This window comes from Myotis nattereri (genome assembly GCF_964212035.1).
Source record: "Myotis nattereri genome assembly, chromosome: 10".
Lineage (NCBI taxonomy): Eukaryota > Metazoa > Chordata > Mammalia > Chiroptera > Vespertilionidae > Myotis > Myotis nattereri.
The window spans coordinates 64957825-64984431 of NC_138085.1; the positions used below are offsets into that span (position 1 = coordinate 64957825).

Below are 26607 nucleotides of genomic sequence, written 5' to 3' on the forward strand. Positions count from 1 at the left end.
GCGTGAGTCATCTTTAGAACATTCTAGTGAGGGTCTCTATTCAGATCTCTCAGCTTGTGAAAGACTTTTCTGCTGCTGCTTTCCTACTTAAGAGATTTATTAAAGCCCATGTCCTAAGTCATCAGGGAGTAGCAGATGCCCCGGGGGCAAACACTCACCACTTACCTTTCTGGTTGTTTTTGTCCCCCACAGATTTCCTTTATATTCCTGCCAGCTCAATCATGCATTTAAAAAACAATTTTTTAAAAAAAATGCGCATTATAAAAGTCTTTATCCAGCTTTTTTAGGTGTTTTTACTGGGAGATTTACTCTGGACAATTAGGCTACAATATTGCTAAAAATTAAAGTCCTTGATCACCTTTTGACATTTTTTTTTAAATATATTTTATTGATTTTTTACAGAGAGGAAGAGAGAGAGATAGAGAGTTAGAAACATCGATGAGAGAGAAACATCGATCAGCTGCCTCCTGCACATCTCCCACTGGGGATATGCACGCAACCCAGGTACATGCCCTTGACCGGAATCGAACCTGGGACCCTTCAGTCCGCAGGCCGACGCTCTATCCACTGAGCCAAACCGGTTTTGGCGTCCTTTTGACATTTTTTTCTAAAATCTCAATATTAGCCCAGCTGGTGTGGCTCAGGAGGTCATGTTTCGATTCCAGGGCACTTGCCCAGGTTGCAGGCTCAATCCCCAGTTTAGGTTGTCTAGGAGGCAGCCAATCAATGATTCTCTCTCATCACTGATGATCTATCTCTCTTTCCCTCTCCCTTCCTCTCTGAAATCAATAAAAAATTTTTTTAAAAATAATCTCAATATTTGATGATGCTTTGGCTTTCAAATTATGAAATATTTTACATACACAAAGTATATGAAATATTATAATGAATCTCTATCCAATTTAATACAGAAAACATTACAAATACATTGTTTGTGATGACTTTAACAAGGTGAATATCCAATAGGTATTCAGTTCCCTTCTTTTGGAATAACATGGTAGTTAAGAACTCTGGCTCTGGAGTCGGAAAAACCTGGGCTCCAATCTGACCTCAAGCCGAGGGGAATACACATTTTGGGACGTCTGTCCAGACGAAAGCCTCCTCTGAGAACTGCCCCTAGGCCTGTGTCCTACAGTCATGTTTGCACTGTGTGACTGCCTGACTGGACACATTGGATTGGATCAGAAGAGGAAGAGGATTGGTTCTCTCTCCTAATACTTAACAATTGTGACCACTTCAATTAAGAACAAGTAAACTTGCAAGGTGGGCGTGGGGACAACTATACTTGGCATCACATACGCCTGGAGCGGAGCGCAGGCCTGAGCCGAGGAGGAAGCTGTACAGAGAAGTAGGCGAGAGACCTCTGGAAGGAGGATAGAAAGGGAGAGAGATGAAGTACTCTCACATGTATCCTGGGCATTCTCATTGCTCCTAACAGGCTTCTGTTTCCTGGGTCAAGTCCCTCTTGATGCCTGATATTACTTCCTGACCCTTGGGTTCCTGGTAACATGCTAAATTTCCTTTTGGTCTATGAGGGGAGCTTAATTTAGTTCAAATGGCTTTTCATTACCTGCAATGTAAAAAAAAAAAAAATGATTCTAACAATCATTTACTTGCTGTATAATTTTAGGCAAGTTATTTAACCTCCTAGCCTCATTTTCCTCAGTGGTAAAATGGGATATTAAGAGTTTCACTTGCCAGGGTGGCTGAAAAGATTACATATATGAGATAATGTCTGCCAAGTGTTTAACAAAATGCTTGGCGTGTGGTATGTTCTCAACTCATTAGATGCTATTTTTATTACTGATTTCCTTTCCAGTCAGGCTGCCACTCTGCTGAGTTTAAGACACTTTGTGACGCCACCAAGAATTAGACAATGGCCCTGGAACGTGACTTGCCATGTAGATTCAGACCCTCTCCTGATTTCATCATCCTCTAAAGCAGTGATCCATACCCCCTAAGTCAGTGGTTCTCAACCTTCCTAATGCTGCGACCCTTTAATACAGTTCCTCATGTTGTGGTGACCCGCAATTTCATTGTTACAAATTGAACATAATTAAAGCATAGTGATTAATCACAAAAACAATATGTAATTATATATGAGTTTTCCGATGGTCTTAGGCGACCCCCGTGAAAGGGTCGTTTGACCCCCAAAGGGGTCACAACCCACAGGTTGAGAACCACTGCCCTAAGTGCTTTCCTGAAAGTCTCAGGTCACAGGAGGGGCTGGCGTGGGGGCTGGGTACAGTGGAGGGGGACGTTGGTGGGAGGAAGTGTCTCTCCAGAGACCACAGGGCCTGCAGCAGAGCTGATGCTGGCTGGCCCCTTACCTTTTGTAGGAGCTGGGAGTCTGAGAAGGTTATGAGGGAAGTAAGTTGTTAACAGGACTGGCTGATGGCTGCCAGAGGCTCAGCAGCATTTTCCTGGTTTTAGTAGAGCCCACTTGCCATTTGAAGACTCTGGGTTTAGACTAGGAATTGTCAAATGCAGTTCATCGGGTCATGATCGTTGGAAATAGACTGTGCTGCTGCTGACACCTGTTTCCCTAACAAAGCTTCTGTCTAGCTAACTAGCAGTTGGTGTGCCCACGTGGGACTGTTGTCACCAGCATCAAAGGATATAAAATGGGTCTTGAAAACAGTTCTATAAGCACATCATTCCCCCCGCCCCCCCCAGCTTTATTGACATAGAATTGATATATAACATTGTGTAAATTTAGGGTGTGCAAGGTGATGATTTGAAACATGTATATATTGGATTGAAAAATGATTATCACAATAAGGTTAGTCAACACCTTCATTATCAACACATAATTACCTTTTTTTAAAAAAAAAAATTTGTGGTGAGAACATTTAAGATCTCTCTTAGCAATGCCAAAGGATTGTATTTGTTAGGTATAGTCACTATGCTGTACATTAGGTCCCCAGAACTCGTTCATCTTATAACTGGAAGTTTGTTTGTACCCTTTGACCAATATCTCCCCATTTACCCCTTCTCCCAGCCCCTGGCAATTACCATTCTACTCTCTGAGTTAGCCTTCTTTAGATGACATAATTTCTTAGACAAATACTGTATAAGTGAAGTCATACAGTATTTGCCTTTCTCTGTCTGATTTATTTCACTTAGCATAATGCCTTCAAGATCCATCCATATTCTCACAAATGGTAGGACTTACTTATTATGGCTGAATAATATTCTACTGTGTACGTATCACATATGCTTTATCCATTTATCATCCATGTGTACTTCGGTTGTTTCCATATTGAGGCTGTTGTAAATAATGTTGTAATGAGCATAGGGATACATATATCTTTTAAAATTAGTGTCTTCGAGTTCTTTGGATAAATATCCAGAAGTGAGACAGCTGGGTCATATGGTAGTTCTATTTTTAACGTTTTTGAGTAACCCCTGTTTTTTATAGTGGCTGTGCCAATTTGCAATCCTGCTATCAGTGTGTACAAGGATTTCTTCTGCAACACAAGTGGGAGGTAGAATAGAGAAGCTAGGAGAAAAGAGGAAGTCAGGAGATCCATTCATTCACTTAACTATTTATTTAGCCCTACTATATTCCAGATGCTGTTCTTGGAACTGTTGATAGAAACAAATCAAAGATCCCTGTGTTTGGAGCTTGAGTTCTCGAAGGATAGAGTTGAATAAGTTTTCATCACAGCATGTACTGGATATGAGTATGGGAGTTGTGAACACAAGGACAAGTTCTCATTTAAATCTATAGTATGCTTCCTGTCGCCACATTTGAAACTTGTCCTAGATGTTACTTACATTCACCTATGAGGATTCTGTTAGCAATTGTGGAAGAGCTGTTCTTGATGCTTTTGGTGAGCCACCATTCACCATATGTAAGGTGGGCAGAAATCTAAAACTCAAGTTAGAAGGGAGAAATAAGGCTGGGAAATGTTATATACATTTATTGTTTTAGCCTCAAGTATCCGTGGCACTGTGGATTTTTCCTAAACTTTGTTACAAGAAAGATAATTAAATGATGTCATCTGTAGAAAGGCTAAACTCTTCTTGTCTGGAAGAAAGACTCCATGATCTCCAGGAACATTTTTCAGGTCTTCCTTCAGATATGTTGCTACTCAAAAATCATTTATAACCTTGTAAGATATTAGATAACAAGCACATTTCAGAAAAGTACTTTTCGATGTGAAGACTGCTAGTTATCTATTCAGTGAACATTCCCTCTTTTTTTTTGTTGATTTTGTTAAGGCAACAATGGCTCATTCCAGCATGAATTTTCCAGGTGCTGGTGGTGCATGTGACGTGGCTCTGGCCATTAAGATGATATTGCAGAAACAGTTATAGCTGGCACCATCCTTGAGTCCTTCCGTCCCTTTCCTGCCTTGAACAGGATGTGATGACAAAGTGCAACAGGCATCTTGGGCCATCAGGGTTACAGTGAGAAAACCACAGAAGTACCATCTCTGACTTAATTGAGATGTCGAACCAATGCCTGCAGCTGCTACCTCCATCTTCTTCTTGTGAGAGAAAATAGACCACTGTAATCATGCATCATTTTGGTCAATGACAAATCACATACATTTATACTGGAGCTGAACAATTCCTATTGCCTGGTGACGTGGTAGCCATTGCAATGCCATAGCACAATGCATACTCGTATGTTTGTGGTGATGCTGGTGTAAACAAACCTACTGCACTACCAGTTATATAAAAGTATAGCACATACATAATGGCTGGCTATGCCATCAAGGTTTGTGTAAGCACACTATAATGTTCACACAACAACAAAATTGCCTACCGCTGCATTTCTCAGGATCTATCATGTGATGAAGAGGCACATGGCTGTATTTTTTTAAGCCCCTGTGGTTCAGTTTTCTGTTACTTGCAACTGAATGTAATCCTAGCTGGTGTGAGACACTGAGGGCTCTGCTGATCAAACATCCTTGCAAGCATTCGACTTTACTCTTTCCAGGGTCAAGAACTTCTGGTTTCCAACACCTGAATTTCATTTTTTTTCCCCTGTTTATTTTGGGATATACCTTTCGTGTGCAGGTTTTCCTCAAATGTCTGAATTCATTGGTTGGCCATTCATTTTTAAGACTGCCTCATGAAAAAGTTCTTGGGAAGCTCTGGGTGTAAGGACAGGGATTGTTGCCTGGAAGGCTTTGCTGTAGGATGACTGGGTAGTGTACCAGCCTGATTACTACTGAGGGACCCTCTGATGTCAGTGTGTGGAGGTCTTTCCTCTGGGTCTGTCCAGTTTCTCCAGAGGAGAAATCTCTGATTGGGCGGAGGAATATGCTGGTTGCTCTCTGTGAGCAGGACAGGGAGGTGCCTGAGGCTTCCATAGTTCAGTATATAGCTTACATAATATACCAGATTCTAACATAATATACCAGCTTTCAACACTATGACTTGTCCTCCAGAGCCTCTTGGGTTAATTTCTCCAGAGTATGATCCTCTATTCTCCTGTGGGGTGGTGAGTAGAGAGGAGAATATTTGTTTGGCTACTTACGCGTTGGGAAGGGGACCTGGGACTAGAGGTGCAACTATTTTCCACACATATGGCCTACCAATCCCACTAATGTTAGAGTCACACCTTCACTTCCACCTTTTGTGAACCTTACTGCCTCCAAACACTGAGACTCTCCGTTTCTAGTTCATTAGTCATTGAAATTCCCCTCTGTTCAATTTCCTGATTCTTCTGTTCTATTACGTTATTGGTGACTTCTTCATTCACTATCTATCTTTCATGAGTTTGATGAATATTCTTTGTTTCTATTTCTCTCCATTTTGTTGTTGGAGGAGAACCCCAAAAGTCTCATTCAGGATCAATTCCAAAGAACTGGCATGTAGCCCGTTCAAATTCATAAGAGCTTTAATAGGAGAAACTTTAAAAAAAAAATTTATTGATTGATTTTGAGAGAGAGAGAGATTGATTTGTTGTTCTTCTTATTTATGCATTCATTGGTTAATTCTTGTAGGTGCCCAGACTTGGTGTATCAGGATGGTGCTCTAACCAACTGAGCTACCTGGCCGGGGCCTAATAGGAGAAACTTACATACATGGACAAGGCAGCTGCTCCCAGTGGTGGCCGGCGGCGGGTGGGGGGAATCCATACCTCTCCCAGGACAGAGTCTCTTTTTCATAGGGGTTAATAGTAAAACCATATGGTGCGAAGTCACATAGACAACCAGAAAGAACAGTGCCTTCCTAGGTGAACAGATAACATCAGGCAGTTATCACACTCTATACATTCATTCACCTCCTTCCTGGGGCCTGACATTTATCTTTGGGTGGCATTCCGGTTTTCTAAGTCAGCCAAGCCTGAGGCTACGGAGACCTAAGAGTCCAGCATTTCCCAGACACCTTTGCTGCTAGAGTCATATTGCATCTCAGTGAGTTCTCCCACAGGGGCTAATACCTTTTCACTGTATTTCTTTACTGTAATTTTACTGGTGTTTTGGAGCGAGCACTGGTGTGTGGTCACTCTACCTGTTTTCCTTCCTTTCTCTAGTTAACCTGACTTTGAACCCCAGGACTTATGGTGGTGAGCATCTCAATAATTGGTTGAAGGAATGAAAACCCCTGAAAATGGTTTAATAGTTCAGCAGACTGTGGCAGGAAATTGAATCTTTTTTTTTTTTTTTTTTTTTTTTTGTGAAAGAAACCCTGCCCAAACAGGTTAAAACAAAAGAAGAATTTGTTGTCTTAGCAAAGTTGGTAGGTTCCGAGGATTGATTGGACAATTTTGGTCTATAAGAGAAATTCAGAGAGATAATCTGTTGTGTAGGAAGAAGAAAAACTACTTACATTGGTCAATAGAAGTAAAATAAGTTAAATTAGCAAATTCAGAGCAAAGCAAACATGTGAGTCAGTAGTTTTGGAAGGAGAAACATAACAAGGAGAGACATGGGCAGGGACTGCAGGATGTCTGTTTTTATGAACGCAAAAGCAAGGGGAACCAAGAACACAGCAGGAAATGAACCTGCTGTGGGTCAAGCTGCACTCAAGTTGTGATGTGCTCTTTCGCCATCCTGGTTCTGGCAAGGGAACGCCCTCCCTGTGATAATGACAAAGACCACATGCGAATGAAGGATGTAACAATTAGGGGCAAAGCCACAGGTAGTCTAGCTAACCTAACCTGGGGGACTCTCTGGAGAAGAGTTTTGCACATGATTTTCAGAGAAGCTTTAGAAAGGATTTGGCCACAGAGTAGAATAATGTCATGAGGAAAATCGTGTCTGTTTGTAACAAGGATGATCTAAAACCTGTGGGGTTGAGAGAGCTAGGTACTTCCAACCTGTTGTCTCTCTCCCTGATTGGTTAACGTTAATGAAGATAATGAATCACAGGCTCATATATTCTCAGTGTCTCACTAGTTGTTTCCTTGGCATCACTGTCTGGAAGGAAACTCTAGGAACTCAGGTCTTGGACATGGTGGGTTTTTTTACTCCTGCTGAGCTGAGTAAATTATAGTGGGATTGGAGTAACTGAGCCTCCTGAGTGGAAGAGAGCAGAAGAGAGGAGAGTTAACATAGAGCCAGCTTCAGACATAACTGGATCCAGGGACTCAAATGGTGTCATTAGCACTATGTTCCTGACTCTCACAGTTTCATTCCAGGCTACTTCAATTCCAGACACCTATGCTCCCAGTTTAGCAAATCCAGCAAAAAGAACAGTCTTTCCCAATGGCTCTGACAAAACACTCCTGGAGGCGATTCCGCTATGTTCTGCTCTGTCACATACACACCTCTGAAACAAGCAATGACGCTAAGGAAATGCGAACTCTGAGTGGCCTGGCCTGGTCACTTGCACAACCTTGTGATGATGGCTGTGTGACACTGAGTGAGAGCTGAACCCCAACTAAGGCACATAGTTTTGGTTTCACACAGAAAAGAAGGGTTCCTTTATAAGGGGGAGGAGCTAGACTGTTAGAAATGAGAGATGTCCATTACAGGTTCATTTCCCATGGCGGACTAGAATCTTATCCTTGTGTGCCAACCTGTTCCGTAAAACATTACAAGCTTTTAGAATAAACATGTGTTGTAATGTACCCCGCGAATCACACAAGGACGCCTCAAGAAGTCGAATTAAAGAGTCACATTTATTGCAAATCCGGGACTATGAGGGGGCATTTCGCTCTCCCAGATCTCATAGTGCCCGCCCCAGCCCCCACACCAGATTTATACAGGCGAAGATCACAAAAGTATTGGTTCCATCCCAAGGTTTGGAATGAGGAACCTGGTTTGCAAAAAAGCAGTTTACAGAAGCAGAAGCAGTTTACTTAAGCATGTGATCTAAATCACAGTTTTTGGGTGGAACACTGAGCCAACAGGGACACGTTAACTGGAGCCTCTGACCTTGGGATAACTGCGCTGTCCTTCCCAGGTAAAGCAAAATGTGACCAGTATGACCACAGCCAATGGGATATTCACATTACAGTCAATAGGGTATTTAATCGAATGGGGTGATTTATATAATTCAGAAAATTAAGATAACTTTTCTATTATTTTAGCAAGCAATAAGTACAGAAACCAAACAGCAGGGTTAGAGTTAAACTACAGTTTCTACCTGAGATGATTGCTACCATACTTCACATGGGCCTGGCCGGTGTGGTTCAGTGGTTTGATTCCCGGTTGTGGGGCATGCAGAAGGTAGCCGATCAATGATTCTCTCATCATGGATGTTTCTATCTCTCTCCCCCTTCCTGAAATAAATAAAAATATTGAAAAAAAAGAGAATAAACATGGAACTGATTTGTTCTATATAATTTTAAGTAAACTTTAATTTGGTGTCATGATCATAGAACCTGTAGAAATGATGCTATTACAGCCCGACTCTAGGCTCTATAAATCCCAGCTTAAAAGTCTGACAGCTGTGAGCATGAAAATGTGGCAGTGGCTAACAGTGGAGGCATCATTTTAGAGTAGGGGATGTGCCCCCATTGGCTTATCCGACCTAGCCTGCATCTCAATATCTTTCATTATCAGAAGTTTTTAATCCAACGTATTAGAATATTTTCCCCACTGGAAAAGAATTTAATGGTCACTGTGTATGTACATTATACCTTAAAAATGGCTACTTCTAAGAACATAGGACTCGCTTTACATTTTATTTATAGTCAACTTTTCTGAAATATTTATTTTATAAAGTGAGGAATACATACGGATTATAAAACTGGGCACTGGTGGAGCATTTTTGCAAATTAGGTGCAGTCTGAATGTCCGTATGCCTAGTCAGTCCATGGAAAGAAAAAAGGCACATTGATAACACATGGCTGCCTGAAAGACCTCAGTCACTTCCTCTCACGACACCTTCACCGGTTAACTTGGAAGTTGTGAGTAGAGTTCATGCTCAGCTCCCTGTGGTGGCCCAGTCTCCTGGTGGGGTTTCCTGTTCAAAGTTTGTTTGAAGGAGGCACCGAACCTGTTGCTGGGACCCGCCATGTAAATGCTACTTTTCTACTGCTCCACCCTACACAGCACTTGTATACGTGCCTTGCTCCATCCATTCAGAAGGAAATGAAGACAATGTCCCCAGCCCCTTCTGTCTTTTATGACCTGGGTCTCAAAACAGTGCTGCATGTACCCAGTCTGGCTAAGTATCCTGAGAAAATTTCTTTAACTTCTGCTTCTAACACTTATTTATTTATTTATTTTCACAAGGATCTAAGGAGTCCACAGGACCAAGTGGGTTGGGTGGAGTTTCCAAATTCTCCCAAGCGTCCAGGCATAACTAAGTCAAGCATCAAACACCCCTGTGTTTGTTTACAGCTTCAAATATATGCCCCAGATCAGGAGAGGCTGTGTGTCAGCCACACACATGCCCTTCTCCGCCAAGTCCTAGGGTCACCGGATCACCTGCTTCTCAGTCAGATGGCTTTTCAGAATAATGCCATTGAGACTTTCAAAAAACAGTTTTTAATCATCTGTTCTAATGGAGCAAGGAACAGAATGGCTCTATAAATGTCGACAATGGCCTTATTCTTTCCCAATCCTCCAGTGTTCACGTAGCCTACACTTTCTTTGTTCTACATTTTATACATTTTATACTTGCCGAATTACTCAGCACATATTCACAACTGAGGCTCTATTTCCTGTTAATCATTGATCAAAAGTGAGAATGAAACACTGTATTCTGCAAATGTTGGAAGCTACAATGCTTAATACACATTTTTAAAATAAAATTGGACATTGTCAAAATATTTTCAGTTACTTTCCCATTGAGGCCAAACACATTAAGTTTGACCCAAATCCAGTGATGGGATCAGTGACAAAATAATTCAGATTTTTTTTTTTAATTTGTACAAAGTTTCCTTTGAAATCGGTAGCAATTCTGAATGTGAGCTAGCTCCAAGAAGCATTCTGCAGAATAAGAATCACATCCTCTATTTAATGAATCATTCTGTCCTTCTTCCCCATTTGAGTTGCATATCAATTTGACTTTTGGGGTTTTAAAAAAATGATTTTTGCAACCATCTAAATAAAGTTTCTTTTGATGCTATGATTATAGATAGTGGTGAGATTAAATTTATCTCTAATAATGAAATGTATAGTAACCTGAAGATTAAAATTCCTTAGAAGAGTTTGTAAATCATAATAGTACTCAATTTTATTTTAACCCTCTTAATATTTTTATCATATAAATATTAAAGAGAATGTTTAAAAGTTTTAATGACTTTATCATCATATTAAAAGTACCTTTAAAATTTTTTCAAATTCTCTCTCAGCTCTGTCTACATGTGTGTGAATATATAGGGCTACCTAGGATCTGAGGTTTGATTCTATAACTTTCCTGCTATTATGGAGTGTGCTCTCTCTCTCTCTCTCTCTCTCTCTCTCTCTCTCTCTCACACACACACACTCACATACATATCTATATACACATCTAACTTTTTAGTATTCTATAAATGTGTGGTACAGAACGTGTGGTCTATTTAAGCCAAACATTCAATTTTTTTAGGTGAGTGTGGAGGAGAAGGAGGATTGCACCTAATAGGCATTTCATCCCTGCTTCAAGATTCAAGTATGCTTCCTGTATTGCAGAAACCTGTAAGCCAGTCACATCTTCCTGACTCTCTTGCAGCTATGATGGAAGTGCTTAGGTTTCAACAACCAGATGCTTCCATGGAAGATGTGGAGAGCTATTTCTCTGATAGGCCTGGTTGTGGAGGCATTTTATTTTTCTTGAGTAGGGACCCCACTGTTCAGTCATTAGCTCTGTGAACATCATGGGATAGTGAGTGCATCCATTTTGCTGGTTCAGGTATCAGATGGTATGGTATGTTCTGGAGCTGGCTGTGGAGGTGGCAGCTTCTTGATCCTGGTGGCTTCCAGACATTGGTTGGCATGATGTAGTTGTGAACTACAGCTGACTTCTTGGGGTGAGGTGGGCCATTTCCAAGATATTTTTTATTTTGCTCAAATTAAAAAAAAGACAGAAAGGATTGAGAGCTCAAACTTAGCAACAGTTATTAAGAGTTACTGATGGCTACCAATTATTTCACATTCTATCTTAATACCTTTTTAAGTGCGAGCAACTATTTGTTTAATTTTGTTTGATCTTTATTGCCACATGCAAGATGAATTCACTTTGATAAATTCTATTTAGTCTCAACTGGGGATAGGATGCCGTGATGTGACTTTTTAAAGTAAAAATTATTTTTAAAGATTAGTTCTAAAGCGCTATCAATTCACCTGAGTCAGAGAGAAAGGTAAATTAATTTAAGTATTGTTTCTAAGACTAAGGATAAGTGGCTAAAACTGATAACAAGAATCTGAATTTTACCTGTCAGTATGTCGTATATGAGCTAGTTTTTCTAAGGTCATTCTATTTAATTTTGCAGATTTATCACAAATCACTATGTTTTTTAAAGAGGCTAAACACGGTGGCAGCTCTGACCCCAAAGCAGGTGTGCATGACCATAGCACTTGAAAGAATACTGCTGTGGTTACACTTGGCTACTCAGTGAGCTAATAGTGTTTGAGGCACTTCCCGTGGGGTGCATCTTGTTTGAACGGTGGCTTCTTTTCACCATAACTAACCAAATGTGCGTGGAAGTGAAGCGGCTAATTTGGGTATGAGGACCACAGTGCCACTTTCTTGGTGATCTCTGTCAAACAAGGGAAATGACATCATCACAACTAAGGTACTCCAATTGGACAAAGTTTCATAGCAACTAACTGATTAGTCTCTGAAAGGACTTTGTTCTAAGCTGGATTTATGTTAAATGTGTCTTAATTAAGACATACCTCTCTGGTTCCAGTCCTTTGGAAACGTGACTCCACGATAAAGTGTGCTTGAAGGTTTTGTTTGATTTTTTTAGGAGCTGAGGCAGGAAACAAAAGTTTTGTATTTTCAATGAAATAGCAGCAATATTGGAAATTGAGTTTTGGTATGAAGAGCTCATAGTTTGCATCTTTAGCTGCGCAAATGATGCATCCAGTAGAAAATGGTGACACGTTCCTCATAATTTCTGAGGCTTTTTTAAAAATAGAAATTACATTTTAAAAACAAACACTAAAACAGTGCATTATATTTGTAATTTCCCATGGAAGATAATTGAATTTCCTTAAACCAATAAAAATGGTGACAATGATCATTTATTTACCCCTTCCCATAATTAAAGTTGTATATGCCCTGGTAAAAATTAGTGAATGAATTAGTATCATGACAAGTGACTATAAACTAGATCTCTATGTTGTTCATGGTAGTCAACACAATAATTAAATCATCCATCCTCTTAATGAAGAGTATTGGCTCTGGAATGAGATTGCTTGGGTTCCGATCCTGGCTCTCTAGTTTACTGTGTCTTCTAGAGCATGTCTCTCAACCTCTCCTACATTGTTTCTTTACTTGTAAAATGGACCAGTAGTAACGCCTCTGTTGGGGGGCTTCTGTCAGCATTTATGGACATGATTCTTGTAGCAGTTAGCACAGCGCCTGACACAATGTAAAGGGCTGTTATTGTTATTGCTGCGTGTATATCCTATGGGCCTTGTAGCCTGTCTTTGGGCTACAACTTGATTGCAAGCTTTCCTCAACGTGATTGCAAGCACTGAGAAGGCAGGGACCAGCTCATAATAGTTTCTAGTCCCTGCATCACTTAGTACAATGTCTTATAAATTACATAATCAGCAATGAGATTTAAAACTAAAGGGCAATTTGGGGCTAGATTACAAACGACCTTGACTATCAGTTTCCCCAGGCCTGTTCTGGACCTGTCTCCCGCTCTAGTATAACCCCTGACTCCTCCTTGAATTATGGCATAGGGAGTTCAAGGCTGCTTCCTACCCCAATCAACAGCAGACCAATGAATTAAGCACTCAGACCGTTGGTTCTTTGGCCGAGCCTGTATGTAGTAGTACAAAAGATGCCAGATGGACATGTCGTTTAGGAGCTGTTTCTGAGTCTTTTAGGCATGTCTGACTACAGGCAGTGTATAATTTCTTTATCTCATCTAAGTTAAGTTAGGCAGAATACAATTTGTGCCCTCATTCTTTTCCTTTTCTCGTGGGATAAGCTAGCTAGCATTTTTCTTATCAAAGAACCTACAGTCACAGTCTGAACAACTCATCTACTGCAGGCTCAAAGGTCACCCAAGGTCAATGTGCTGACCTTTGTCTTTTAAACATGTTAAGTTTTGCTTCTTCAGTGTTTTTTTTTTAACCTAACAATTTGATTTAAGCTAGTCCAAAAAAGAATTAAGTTTAATACTTGTACATATTGACTTCTACTTACAGTTCGTGAAGTAAACACCAAGTATAGCCGCAAGATTCAGCAAGCCTGGGTTTCCTTACCGCTTGGTGTGAGAGTTGCACTTTAACCTGGTAGAATCCATAGGTTGGATGAAGGCTTTGAGAATTTAAAATATTTTCATCATCACACAAACTATTTGGAATGTTTATATAAGGACTTCAGGCTCCTCTCATTCTTCCCAGTGCTCTGCCGATGACATTTCCTGGTCTGCAGCAGCTCTGCAGCTCCCTCTTTCATATTTCTTCTGTCCACTTTCACTCTATCTTAATTTACAACATAAATTCCCAATTTTTTAGTTCCTATTTGTTAGTGATTACTTGTAGCCATACACAGATTTGATTGTAGCATTATGGTGTGAAAAAGCTTGCGATTGGATTCCAAAATGACAGGCAGTATAAATTATAAAGTACAAAACACTGTGTTAAAGTACTGTCAGCAACAAATAAAAATGGTAAAAAAATGTTTTGGAAAGGAGAGAGAACGAGGCTGGGAGAGGAGACAATTCACACCTAGCAAAGGAAGAGCCACATTTAGGAAAGAGTGTGAGGGACAAGGACAATGGAAAAACTTAAGTGACTTTATTTTTAATAAACTATGGTTAACATAACAAAAATAAAATCTGATTAACATACAATATATTAGTTTCATATATGCAATACATTCAACATTTATATATTTAACAAAGGGATCACGATGATAAATCTAGTAAGCATCTGACACCGTGCAAAGTTATCACATTATTGAAAACTATATTCCCTGTCCTGTACATCACCATGACCGATTTATAACTGGAAATCTGTACTTCTTATTCCCCTTCATATTTTCTGCCCTTTCCCCCACCTCCTTCCCCTCTGGGAAACATCAGTTTGTTTTGTGTATCTATAAATCTGTTTCTGTTGTAGCTTTAGATTCCACATATAAATAAAATCATATGGTATTTGTTCTATCAGATTTCTTTCACCTAGCAAATATCCTCTAGGTCAGTGGTTCTCAACCTTCCTAATGCTGCGACACTTTAATACAGTTCCTCATGTTGTGGTGACCCCCAATTTCATTGTTACAAATTGAACATAATTAAAGCATAGTGATTAATCACAAAAACAATATGTAATTATATATGTGTTTTCCGATGGTCTTAGTCGACCCGTGAAAGGGTCGTTCGCCCCCCAAAGGGGTCGCGACCACCAGGTTGAGAACCGCTGCTCTAGGTCCATCCATGTTGTCACAAATGACAAGACTTCACTTCTTTTCATGGCTCAGTAATATTCCATTGAATCTATGTACCACAACTTCTTTATCCATTCATCTATCAGTGGGCACTTAGATTGCTTTCATAGCTTGGCTATTGCAAATCATGCTGCAATGAACATAAGGGTGCATGTACTTTCAAGGCAGTGTTTTCTTTGGATAGATACCAAGAAGTGAAATTGCTGGGTATGGACCCTCAGCAGCCCTCCAAGGATTAAGTCACAAAGGGCATTAGGTTGCATTAGATTTGCCAGTGACTCTCTTGGAAGATACAATGGATCTTTCTTTCCCCAGGACCACTCATTCGGTATCGTTGAGCCCTAACTTGTGCAGGGGACTGTCCTGGAACTAGGTTTGCAAAGGTGAAAAGAGCAGTTCCTGTCTTCACGCGCTTTTAGTCTTTTAAACAGAACATCCTAAGAGGTAAGTACAAAGGGCCCAGTTGCAAAAAGAGAAAGTAGCAACTAGACGCTTGGAAGAGTCCTCAAGGCTCCACAGGAAGAGAGCTGTGATCCAAAGGGAATTGGGATAGGCTTTCGTATCTTTCAAAAATTAATAATGTGACGTAGATCAGCTCGTCCATAAAGAAAAGGGTTGGGATGATGAAATGTTATATGGAAGGTTTAAAACATTTAATTGGATCAAGAACTTACACAGATTAGTCCCCTACAATTGTCAGGAAAGAAGAAAGGCCCAGAGGACAAATGAGTGCGAACTGATCAAACTGACATTCCCCGAGCACTTGCTGCATTTAGTCAATGCCGACTAAATATCTCCAATATCCAGTTAGGGGCAGGGCGCCCACCATTTCTATCAGATTTTGCACACAGCATAGGAAGAAGGCTACTGTCACAGTTCCAGGCCCTTTCCTCCCCTCTCCTCCTGTAGCTGTGGGCCGTGTGAGGCAGATCTGCAGGAAGCCTAGTGGTTTTCCCTTCTTTTTCATGACAAATACAAGCATTTAAATGAGGGCGGTTAACACCCGCAGCCCGAACACCTTTGTTGGCCTCCCCGCCCGTGCAGCCTCAGGTTAAGCCTAACAGCGCCAACCGCCCGGTGGCTGCAACCGCTCCCGGCAGGCGCGCGGCGAGCGTTGCGCGGTCAGGACTCCCCGGCCGGGGTCGAGTTGGGAAGGAACCGGGAAGGCGAGGGCGGGCCGTGGGGGCTTTTGACGAACAGTCCGTGTAGCCAATGGGAAGCCTGGTCGGCTTTTCCACCTGCCAATAGGGAAGGAGACAAAGGTTGTGGGGGGCGCTTCCCGCGGGCTGCGGCTGGATTCCATCCTGCGCGGCGACAGCGCAGGCGGAGGCGGGGGCGGGGGCGGAGGCTGAGCCTGGGCGGCGGGCAGCGGATCCGGGGAGGAGGGAAGACCGGAAGCCACGGTCGCGTCCCATCCTTAGATTCGCTCCCTCGGGGTGGGACGGAGACGGCGGAGCGGGGTGAGGCCGAATGTTGGCTCCTTAACACAAGGGAGCGGCCGCTCGGGAGCCTCCTCCCCGGGCGCTCTCCGTAGCCACCGGCTCCTGGGCGCGCCGCCCCAGTGGACGGCCCGGCCGCGCACACCCGGCCGCAGACGCGCTGCCCGCGCGGGGACTGACCGGCGGCCCGAGGCCCGCACCACGCCGCCACCCCCGCCCGCCTGCCCGCCGGTCCCTCCGGCCGTCGCCATGTCCTCCTCCTCCTCCTCCCCCCGGGAGACGTACGAGGAGGATCGGGAGTACGAGAGCCAGGCCAAGCGCCTCAAGACCGAGGAGGGGGAGATCGACTACTCGGCCGAGGAAGGCGAGAACCGCCGGGAAGCGACGCCCCGGGGCGGGGGCGATGGCGGCGGCCGGAGCTTCTCGCAGCCGGTAACAAAGCGCGGCGCCCCGTCCGCCCGCCGTGCCTGGCGGCTCCCCGGGAAGCAGGGCCCGGTGGCGGGGACGGGCTCTGGGCCTCCTGCGCGCTGTTTCCCTTCGCCGCTGCGATGACCGAGGCGCCGGCTCGCCCCTTCGGGGGCTTTTAGGACCGGCCTTCCCCGTTTTCCGCCTCCCGATCGCGGCCCCGGCCTGGCCGCAGGCCCGGGCGCGAGGCGGCTGCCGGCCCTGAACTTGGAGAGGGTCCGGGAGGGGCGGCGGGGAGGCGTTGCTTCCGCTCGGGGAGGGGGCCTCGGTGCGCGCGGAGCTCTTTGTTAGTTGAACTCTCCCGGCTGCGGGCCGGCGGCCGAACGACCCCCTCGGTCTTTGCAGCCCGTCCGCCCGCAGCATCCGCGCGCCGGTCACGGTCGCGGGGTCGCGTGGCGTCTGCGCGCCCGGGGCCGGAGGAGAGTCCGTCCAAATGGCGAGTTAGGCTCTGGCGCTCGCACCCTCGTTCCCCTGAAGGTTTCAATCAAACATGTTGGCTCTTGGCAGGTCTGGCGTGCAGGCTCGGCTCTGCCCAGTGTTATGATTATTGCCGAGTACAGTTTTTAGCTCTTCGGTTAAAAAAAAAAAATATGCATCGGTGGATGTTAGGACATCCTTTTACTTTCAAGTAAAACAAATCTTAAAACCACCTCCCTTCTTCATTGACGGTCTGTACCTCATTAGACACACGCTCCTGGATTCTTGTTTTCTCTCATCAAACATCGCTGGAGGCATAAGGAAGGGGAACACGGTTTTATCCGCAGCAAATGGTAACTCAGCTTCGGTTGGATGGAGACTTGAAGGAAACGAGCCAAGGAATGGTTTTTGCCCCCTTTTGGTGCATAAGCTATCTTAATGACTTAGATGTTCTGTAAACATTTAACACGTTTTAATGGTGATTTTATTTTTCATTGTTTCTTTTTTGTCTTTCCCCCCCTTGTTTTTGCCCTCCCCTCCCCCTTTTACTCTGTTCTGCTAGTGAGTAACAGGAAATTAAACATTGTTCAAGTGGTTTATTTGCTGATGAGATGAAAATTTATTCCTCACTTTTTATTAAATAGATTTGCAAGATGGCAAAATGCCAAGATAAAAATGTAAATCCTAGGGTTTCCAAAGAAAGGAATATATATTATGTAGAGAATCTAGTTTGAATTTAAGATACATTAATACACTTTAATAATCTAAATTACAGTGATGATAGGCATATTATGGTGATTTACTGGGTGAATATGGGATGGGAGATGGATGAAGTCACTTCGTTAGCTTGGCTCCCACAGGGAAAGCTTAGAGACCGTGTCAGTGAGCATAGTAACTCACTGTGTGGAATAAAACATTCAGAGATGTGCGCCCTGGAGCAGTAAAATCTTCAGATAAACTGCTACAGTAAATGACTTTCAGACCTAGTTTTGGGAAAGAAATGAAAAGCAGTAGGTATTACTATCTTTTGGCTTTATTTCTTCGTGGTAGTACAAAGTGAAAAGAGCTGTTAATAGCAGCGGCAGCCCAAGCAAGGCATGTGCCTTGGCTTTGGAACTCAGTTTGCTACCGACCACACGAGATGGTTGGATTATGATCACTGTGATCTCTTAACTCATTAAGGAAATGCTTGAGCCCCTGCCATGTATGTGGCAGGTGCAGTTCTCAGTGATATAACACTGGCAAGTCAGTGAAATTACATCATCAGTGCTTTCCTTTTTCCTCTGTGAAATTGAATGTAACTTTCAAAGCTCGCAGTTACAGACACAGCAACTGGGGTGAACTTAAGCAAAACAAAAAGAGGTCAGGGGTAGGGAATTTATTGGCCCATTTAACTGGGAAAGCCAAGTTGTGGCGCTACTTTCAGGCATGGCTGGACTCAGGGATTTAGATGATGTCATAGAGACTCGATTCTGTCTCTTTCCCTGTTCCAGCTCTATCTTATAACTAGCAAATACAGAGAACATTCTCTTTTCCCCAACGCCCATGTTTGTCTCCTCTGATCAACTTTTTTTTTTTAATCTCTTACTTCATTCCCACAACTAATCATTGTGCTATTTCTGAAGTTGGGGAGGCATGACTGATTGAGAATATCAATATAATAATGTGGATTGGAAGAAGTTTTTTTCTTTTTGGTGTGTTTTACCAGAAGGGGGTGGTGGTGGGGAGTCGGGGTAGGCAAAACCAAAGGATTTGTAGTACATGAGGAAAAAAAAGGTTATTTTTAAAAAGCAATTCGAATCACATGGCTTTTCTTTTTAATTTTTAGGTGATCAAATATACCTAAAAACTTTGGATAGGAAAATTAAAGCAGTTCTCATATTTTGGATCTGCTGTATTGTTTCTTTTTAAAAAAGAAAAAGACCAAGTAAAGAGATGTGATTGTTTAAGAAAAAATATAAACTCTAAGCATAGTATGAGTTAAAAAATACTTGCAGCTGCCCCTTAAAACTAGTTTGTTCTTGGTCTATATAAAGTCTTTAAAGTCAAAGAAGGGATAATCTTGAATATCTGGAAATGCTGTACTCCTTTCTTGATACTCCATTGATAAATTCTTAAGTATCCAGAGAAAGATTGCCAGAATGGAGAGGGCACTTAAAAATCACATCTTAAGCCCGTCAAGCGTGGTTCAGTGGTTAGCGTCAACCTATGAACCAGGAGGTCACTGTTCGATTCCCAGTGAGGGCACATGCCCGGGTTGTGGGCTCCATCCCAGCAGGAGGCAGCTGATCAAGGATTCTCATTGATGTTTCTATCTCTCCCTCTCTTCTCCTCTCAGAAATAAAAAAAAAATATATTTTAAAAAAATCACATCATAAGAGGAATGATAGAAGAAACTGGAGGGACATTTATCCTGAAGGGTAAACTTAGCGGTGTGATTTAACCATTATAGGTAATTGAAGGCTCTCATGTAGAAGAGGGAAATATAGATAAGGGTAAGAGTGCCAACATCTTACATGGTGAGGATACTGTTCTTTTTTTTTTTTTTTTTTTTAAGTCAAACTGAGAAAAATTAAGTAACTAGGCTAAGGTCACTGAGCCAGTAAGTGTCCAAAGATTCAAAAGCTGATCTGACTCCAGAAGCCATTTTGGATAGTACTCTACAGGGAGACAGAAATGGATGCAATCTTATGAAGACTTTTTTGAAGTGTAAGGGGTTGTCTCTCCAGGTAGTGTGTTTCCTGTCATTTAAGGAGAGGCTAGAATAGATAATCACTTGGCAGTGGGTCTGTGTGTCTGGTTGGGGGATGAATTAGTGAATTTGAGGTTGGTCTTTCTTAATCCTATCATAGGCCGGAAGAGACAGTTGAGTGGCTCCTGACCAAAGGTTGTGCATGGGGATGTTGGGAAAACAAAAAGCGTAAGGACGTTGTGCCTGGCCTTTGTGAATTTACAGTTAAATTGCTGCTGTTCTGTATGAAGAGATGTTAATGCGTCCTGTTTATTCCTCTTACATTGAAGCTTCCCATCTCTATTATTTAATAGAACTTGGTCTTCAACCTCCAGTTGTCAAAATTGCACTTAAGATTGGTGTTACTCAAGTTTGTCCTTGATAGCATAGAAAAGACTAAACTAAGCAATTCAATTCAAAAAGCAATTTCAAGGATTGAATTAATATTTGCAAAGGACTGAAATTGTTTGTTGGCTGTACCAATCATATAGCATTGTCCCATGGTTACTTTACGTATTTGAATCAGTTTTTTTTTTTTTTTTTTAACTCTGACATAATATTTGATTGGCAGGGCATAAGTCTATTTTTCTAGTCTTTTTTTTTTAATATATTTTATTGATTTCTTACAGAGAGGAAGGGAGAGAGATAGTTAGAAACCTCAATGAGAGAGAAACATCGATCAGCTGCCTCCTGCACACCCCCTGGGGACGTGCCCGCAACCCAGGTACATGCCCTTGACCAGAATCGAACCTGGGACCTTTCAGTCTGCAGGCCGACGCTCTATCCACTGAGCCAAACTGGTTTCGGCTTTTCTAGTCTTTATAATGAAAAAAATTGGCAAGTCTTTGAAAATAGCCATAAAGGAATTTAATTTTCTTTAAATGATTCTTAAGTTTTATAGTGCTTTTAGATTAGTCTGTTTGGAGGACAAAGAAACCTTTCATTTAATAGATGTTTGGGCTATCTCTGTACTATATATCCATATATACCTGTATATATATATGAATGAATTGTATATGGAAATAATTTCTGAAGTGATGCAAGAGAGGTGCCCAGCGGCTACCTGTAAATATAAATCTTTGTCTTAATAAAACTTGAATAAGTAAATGAGAACTATTTTAATTTTAAAAATAACTCTCTTACATAGTCCCTTTTAAAATAAGTTTTAAGACCATATACTTACATTTTAAAACTTCCTGCTGGGCATACTAAAAGATGCAGAGTATTCCATAGAAGCCCCAAAGGCTGGTGATTCTGAGAACTCCTTGTTCAACAAAGATGATACTTTGTATAAACTTAAGTTGTCACGTGTACTGCTGAGTAACTTCAAGTTGTAGTGGGATTAGGTAACCAATTAAAAATAAGGACAAAAGATTATATAAATCTATATTACAGAAAAAATAAAGTATATAATCTTTATATTAAAGAAAAGTTTTAAATTGGGACTTTTTGTTCATTTGGACTTCTTGAGAATTTGATTTTATGGGGGTAAAATTATGAAATTATGAATATAAAATATTTTCAATCTTAGCATTCTCTGTGTTATCTGCTGAAGTTTTTTTCTGAGAGTTCCTTGAAGTTGAAGTAAGTTATTAAATAACTTAATTTTTACTTCTTATTGAGAAAGAATGTTCCCTTTTAAGAAATAAAAATATTCATGCCAGACATTTCATTGGTGATTTTACTTTTAGGTCCTTTTGCAAATGTGTGTGTGTGTTTTTTTTTAAATTTGTCTTTATTGAAAGTATCACACAAGTCCCCCTTTTTCAAACCCTCCCATTGACCCTCTCCATCATGCTCCCTCCCCTAGGGCTTCACCGCAACTTAAAAAAAAAAAATGTTTGTTTTTTAAGACAAAGTTGAATGTACTAAGAGATACAATTTGGGTTTTTTAAGTTTTTAATTACAAATTATTTTCTCTTGCTAGGAGGCAGGTGGAAGTCATCATAAAGTTTCTGTTTCACCCGTTGTCCATGTTCGAGGACTCTGTGAATCTGTGGTGGAAGCAGACCTCGTGGAGGCTCTGGAAAAATTTGGGACAATATGGTAAGGACAATAGGGACTTCATGCAGATTGAAAACAGTATGGGAGAGCCAGCAGCTGGGTTGCTACTGCCTTGATGTTATCACTGAATTTCTTTGGAATCCTGTTTTTAACCTTTACGGGATGTTGCATGGATGTATTTTTGTGGCCTTGATCAGATCACCTCTTATTTCCCAACTAGGTTGTATATGTAAAATTGATTATTGCTTCTTTCATCTGATTTTCAGATGAGTCCATGATTCCTTCCTTCTTAAACACTGCTTTAAACCAATGAGTTGATTACATAAATACTGATTTTTTTTTTTTAAATCCTCACCCAAGGATATTTTTTCCACCAATCTTTGTCTTTTTTTTAATCTTTTTTTTCCTTTCTTTTCCCCCCCACCAATCTTTTTAGAGAGAGTGGAAGGGAGGGAGGGAGGGGGAGGAGGAGAGAGAAAGCAACATTGATGTGAAAGAGACACATCAATTGGTTGCCTCCCACACGCACCCTGACAAGAGCTACACCCCAAGAAGAGCCAGGAATGAAACCTGCAACCCAGGTTTGTGCCCTTGACCAGGAATCGAGCCCAAGACCCTTTGGTGCGAGCGTTGATGCTCTGACCACTTAGCATCATTGGCGAGGGCTTAAATACTGATTAAAATATTATTTTGGAATATTTAGGAACTGGCAATTAAAAGTGTGTAGATGAAAGGTAGGCATTATTTGCTTAGTTACATGTTGTGGTGAGTTCTTTTGCAGGTCATGAGCAGTCAGTGTTTTATCCTAGCTTGGCTTCCATATTCACACAGCTGGTGTGTGCTTATGAATATTGACTTAAGTGAAAACTTAATTAGAAAAGTGAAACTGCTACCAAAAGTAGACACTTAAAAATTCTTCCTAAATTATTTTTGGAGTATGTTTGGTTATTGCTCTCTTCTTAGCATGGATAATCTAGAGTTGATTTTTATTATTTTTTTCCTTGATGACTATGTTTGGAGTTTTGTTGTAGGCCTCAGTGACACAGACTAAGTCAAAGTATATAAACAGGAGAGACATTTCAATATATTTGCTGAGATGGCTTGGTTGCTTCAATTTTATAAATATTTATATGGCGTTTTTGAGTATTGAAAGGATAATACATAGATAGATAGTGAGGGAGTGATTAGAGATATCCAACAGAAAGGAATAATTGCTTCAAAGGAGTAGTAGTTTTAGGTGATAACTTCTATCATGACATCTTTTTTATTAATTTCTTTGGTGACTTCATTGAGAGGTAGATAACTTGGCAAACCTATTATCCTCAACTTACATACCTCAGAAATCACTAACACACATAATGTTTATCCTTGGAGGTACAAATTGGGAATGCACATGGGCATAAGAAAGCCCATTTATTGAATTATTACTAAGATTACCATATCACTTCTTAGTCATATAGAGTAGATCTTGGAAGATAGTCTGTCTGGAGAGTTATGTATTGAAGCAGACTCCTTTGACCTTTTTTAGGCTTGGGTGTTGGCACCAGACTAACTCCATTCACTATAAGGACCTTCTATGTGGTGCATTGTCCCATGGAGTTATAAAGAGATGGTTATTTCTGGTTTATTTTTCTTCTGTTCTTATATATTTAGGGCTTTTAAAGTTATTTTCTTATAGCCAAGAAATACTAAAGCTATGTGGGAAAAACATGTTGATGGGAAAATAGAGATGGAAACTTTTATGTTATTTATGACCATGACCTGAATGTTGGGATTAAAGAAGTAGACCTATGTGTTTAAGTTGGTCAGTAATTTGAGTTACTTTTGGGTAGCCTGTTCTATTTTATTTATTTATTTATTTTTAAATATATTTTATTGATTTTTTTACAGAGTGGAAGGAAGAGGGATAGAGAATTAGAAACATCAAAGAGAGAGAAACCTCAATCAGCTGCCTCCTGCACACCCCCTACTGGGGATGTGCCCACAACCAAGGTACATGCCCTTGACCGGAATCGAACCTGGGACCCTTCAGTCTACAGGCCGATGCTCTATTCACTGAGCCAAACCAGTTAGGGTGCCTGTTCTTTTTTAGACTCTGTACTGTTTGATACTTTGTCCATGGTAAAGTGTTCCACGTATGGATGTTATTCAGTTAATGTGCATAGTACCCTGTTTTGCCCTCAAGATTGGTAGTTATGTGGATAGAAAAGTCGTGAAATAATTGAAACAAATTAGTGTATAATTAAGAGCTTAATTGACATAAATATGAATAATAGGAGTTTCAATTGTATGAAATGATATTGAATAAGTAACTGCTATTGAAGCTGAAGGAACCTCGAATAGTCTCCAGTGAAAAGCAGGTGTTTTGCTTCAAAATGTATTTATAGAACCTTTTCCTATTTGTTTATTTATTTTGTGATGTATAATTATAAAGATTATACAGAAACTGCTCATACTAAAAGGGTGAATCATCAAGTTCAATATTTGCTAAGTTTATACCTAAAAGTTAAATGCATAGGAAGGAAGTTCAAGAGAAACTATAACAAGATGTTGAGAATGATTATGTCAGGATAATAAAATTGCTATATTTTTTATTTATCTTCATTTTATAGTGTATTTGTGTATTATAATCAAAAGAATATTTAAAAATATATGCCGAGTCTCTCTTTCTCCCTTCCCCACTCCCATTAAAGGAGAGGATGCTAGATAGTGATCAATTTAAAATTTTGTAACAGAACTTTTGAGATCTAATTTGTATAGTAAATCTTCTGCCTCTCCCTGTTTTCATTTAAAATTTAGTAAACATGTCTTGAGCTGTAAGTTGAAAGAACCCACTATGTCCCTTAGCCATTTTGGTTATTTTTTTCTCTCTTTGGTCTTTCAATCTTCCTCATATTAATGCTTTTTAAAGATTTTAAAAAAAATTATGTGCCAGACAGTTAAGTGTATTCTTAAAATATGTGTGATGTTCTAATAAATATCTTTTCACATTCTTTAATATTTAAAAATACTTTGGGTGAGATTTAGGGAAGAAATTTGGTCAGTTTGCCATTGTTTTTTTTATCTGTTCTCTGTTTTTAGTAAGATAAGTGAAAGTATAGTCAGTTATAAGTGTGTGCAGTTATTTGGAAAAATCAGTAGATAGTAATTTATTAAAGTCTGCTTTTACTTGATTGAAAACAAATAATGTTAATTGAACTTACTGTATTTGGGTATTCCCTCCCAATCTCTTTCCAGCTATGTGATGATGATGCCATTTAAACGGCAGGCTCTCGTGGAATTTGAGAACATAGATAGTGCCAAAGAATGTGTGACATTTGCTGCGGATGAACCTGTGTACATTGCTGGTCAACAGGCTTTTTTCAACTATTCTACAAGCAAAAGGATCACTCGGCCAGGAAATACTGATGATCCATCAGGAGGCAACAAAGTTCTTCTATTATCAATTCAGAATCCTCTTTATCCAATTACAGTGGTATGGATTTTTAATATGCCAGACTAAATCAAAAGTGATTTGGACTTTTCCGTTAGAACGACTAACATAGTTTTCTTTACTGCCATCTAAATATTTAAAAATAGTGGTTGTCTTTAGAATTATTAAATTAATTTTGACTATTAAGCTTAATGAACAAAGAAATGGTGCTAAAAAGGTCAGAAGCACAGTTGTCATTATTAGGTAAGAACATTAAAGCATCAGTGTTAACTGTTTCTAATAAGAAATTCTACAGACTTGGAAATGATCTGAGAATTCTCTCTCTCACTCATGCCAGCACATGTTTCACAAGCATCTACTAGGTAATGACAGACTCCCATAGTATATTGTAAGATGCATATGCCATTATTATAAGGTTTTTTGATAAACCTGTTAAAAAACGGCCTTATTTCTTTAATTTGTACCATTTCTAGTAAGGGTATATGATATTGGGACATAAATTTAAATCGTATTTTATGCTTTAACTTTAATTAGACATTTATCTTTATAATATTTTAGGCTTAATAGACAGTGCGAATATATTTGCAGTATTTGGTGTTTTGGAAAAAAGAATATAACGTAACCTAGTACAAGTACTCTGATTTGTTTATTGTTGTATCCCTAGAACCTAATGGTAATTCTTGAAAGTTGAAGAATTATTCCTAAGAAGGTGTTTAAGTTCTCTCTTAGATGATTCAGGCATCTTGTTCAATGCCATCTAACACTGTATAAATACTCTTCCCTGTGTCTTTTCTGAATAGCCATTGTTCCTTGAAAAATGGATACTGAGCTATTCTACTACCACTTAAGTATTTATTACTGTAATTCAGTATTGTAATATGAAACATTTCTTGGTGATATTTGGAAAAAATAAGTTAATTGATTACAGTTTTGGTGTTAATTGTGTATATCCAGCATTTTAGTCACCTATTTAGAAAATAAAAATTGAGGATTCATTTAGAGATCAAATAGGTCAAGTTCAAATGTGTTTCATTGGAACTTCTCTAATGTGCGGGTATATTGTGTAGGTGAGGAAGTAACTTTAGATTTATTAAAGTATAACAATTTTTAAAGTTTAATTAGTAATTAATAGAAGTGATATCTTGATAGTT

General features: G+C 40.3%; 1 protein-coding gene across 1 annotated transcript in view; it reads left to right on the forward strand.

The window, feature by feature from the left end:
- Positions 1 to 16346: 16346 nt before the first annotated feature.
- HNRNPLL (heterogeneous nuclear ribonucleoprotein L like) overlaps positions 16347 to 26607 on the forward strand; it is a 30114-nt gene continuing 19853 nt past the window's right edge. The window contains exons 1-3 of the mRNA XM_081101405.1: positions 16347 to 16838; positions 21947 to 22065; positions 25261 to 25498. Of these exons, the coding sequence (XP_080957531.1) occupies positions 16656 to 16838; positions 21947 to 22065; positions 25261 to 25498 (540 nt within the window). The 5' untranslated portion in view covers positions 16347 to 16655. The remainder of the gene's footprint in view (positions 16839 to 21946; positions 22066 to 25260; positions 25499 to 26607) is intronic.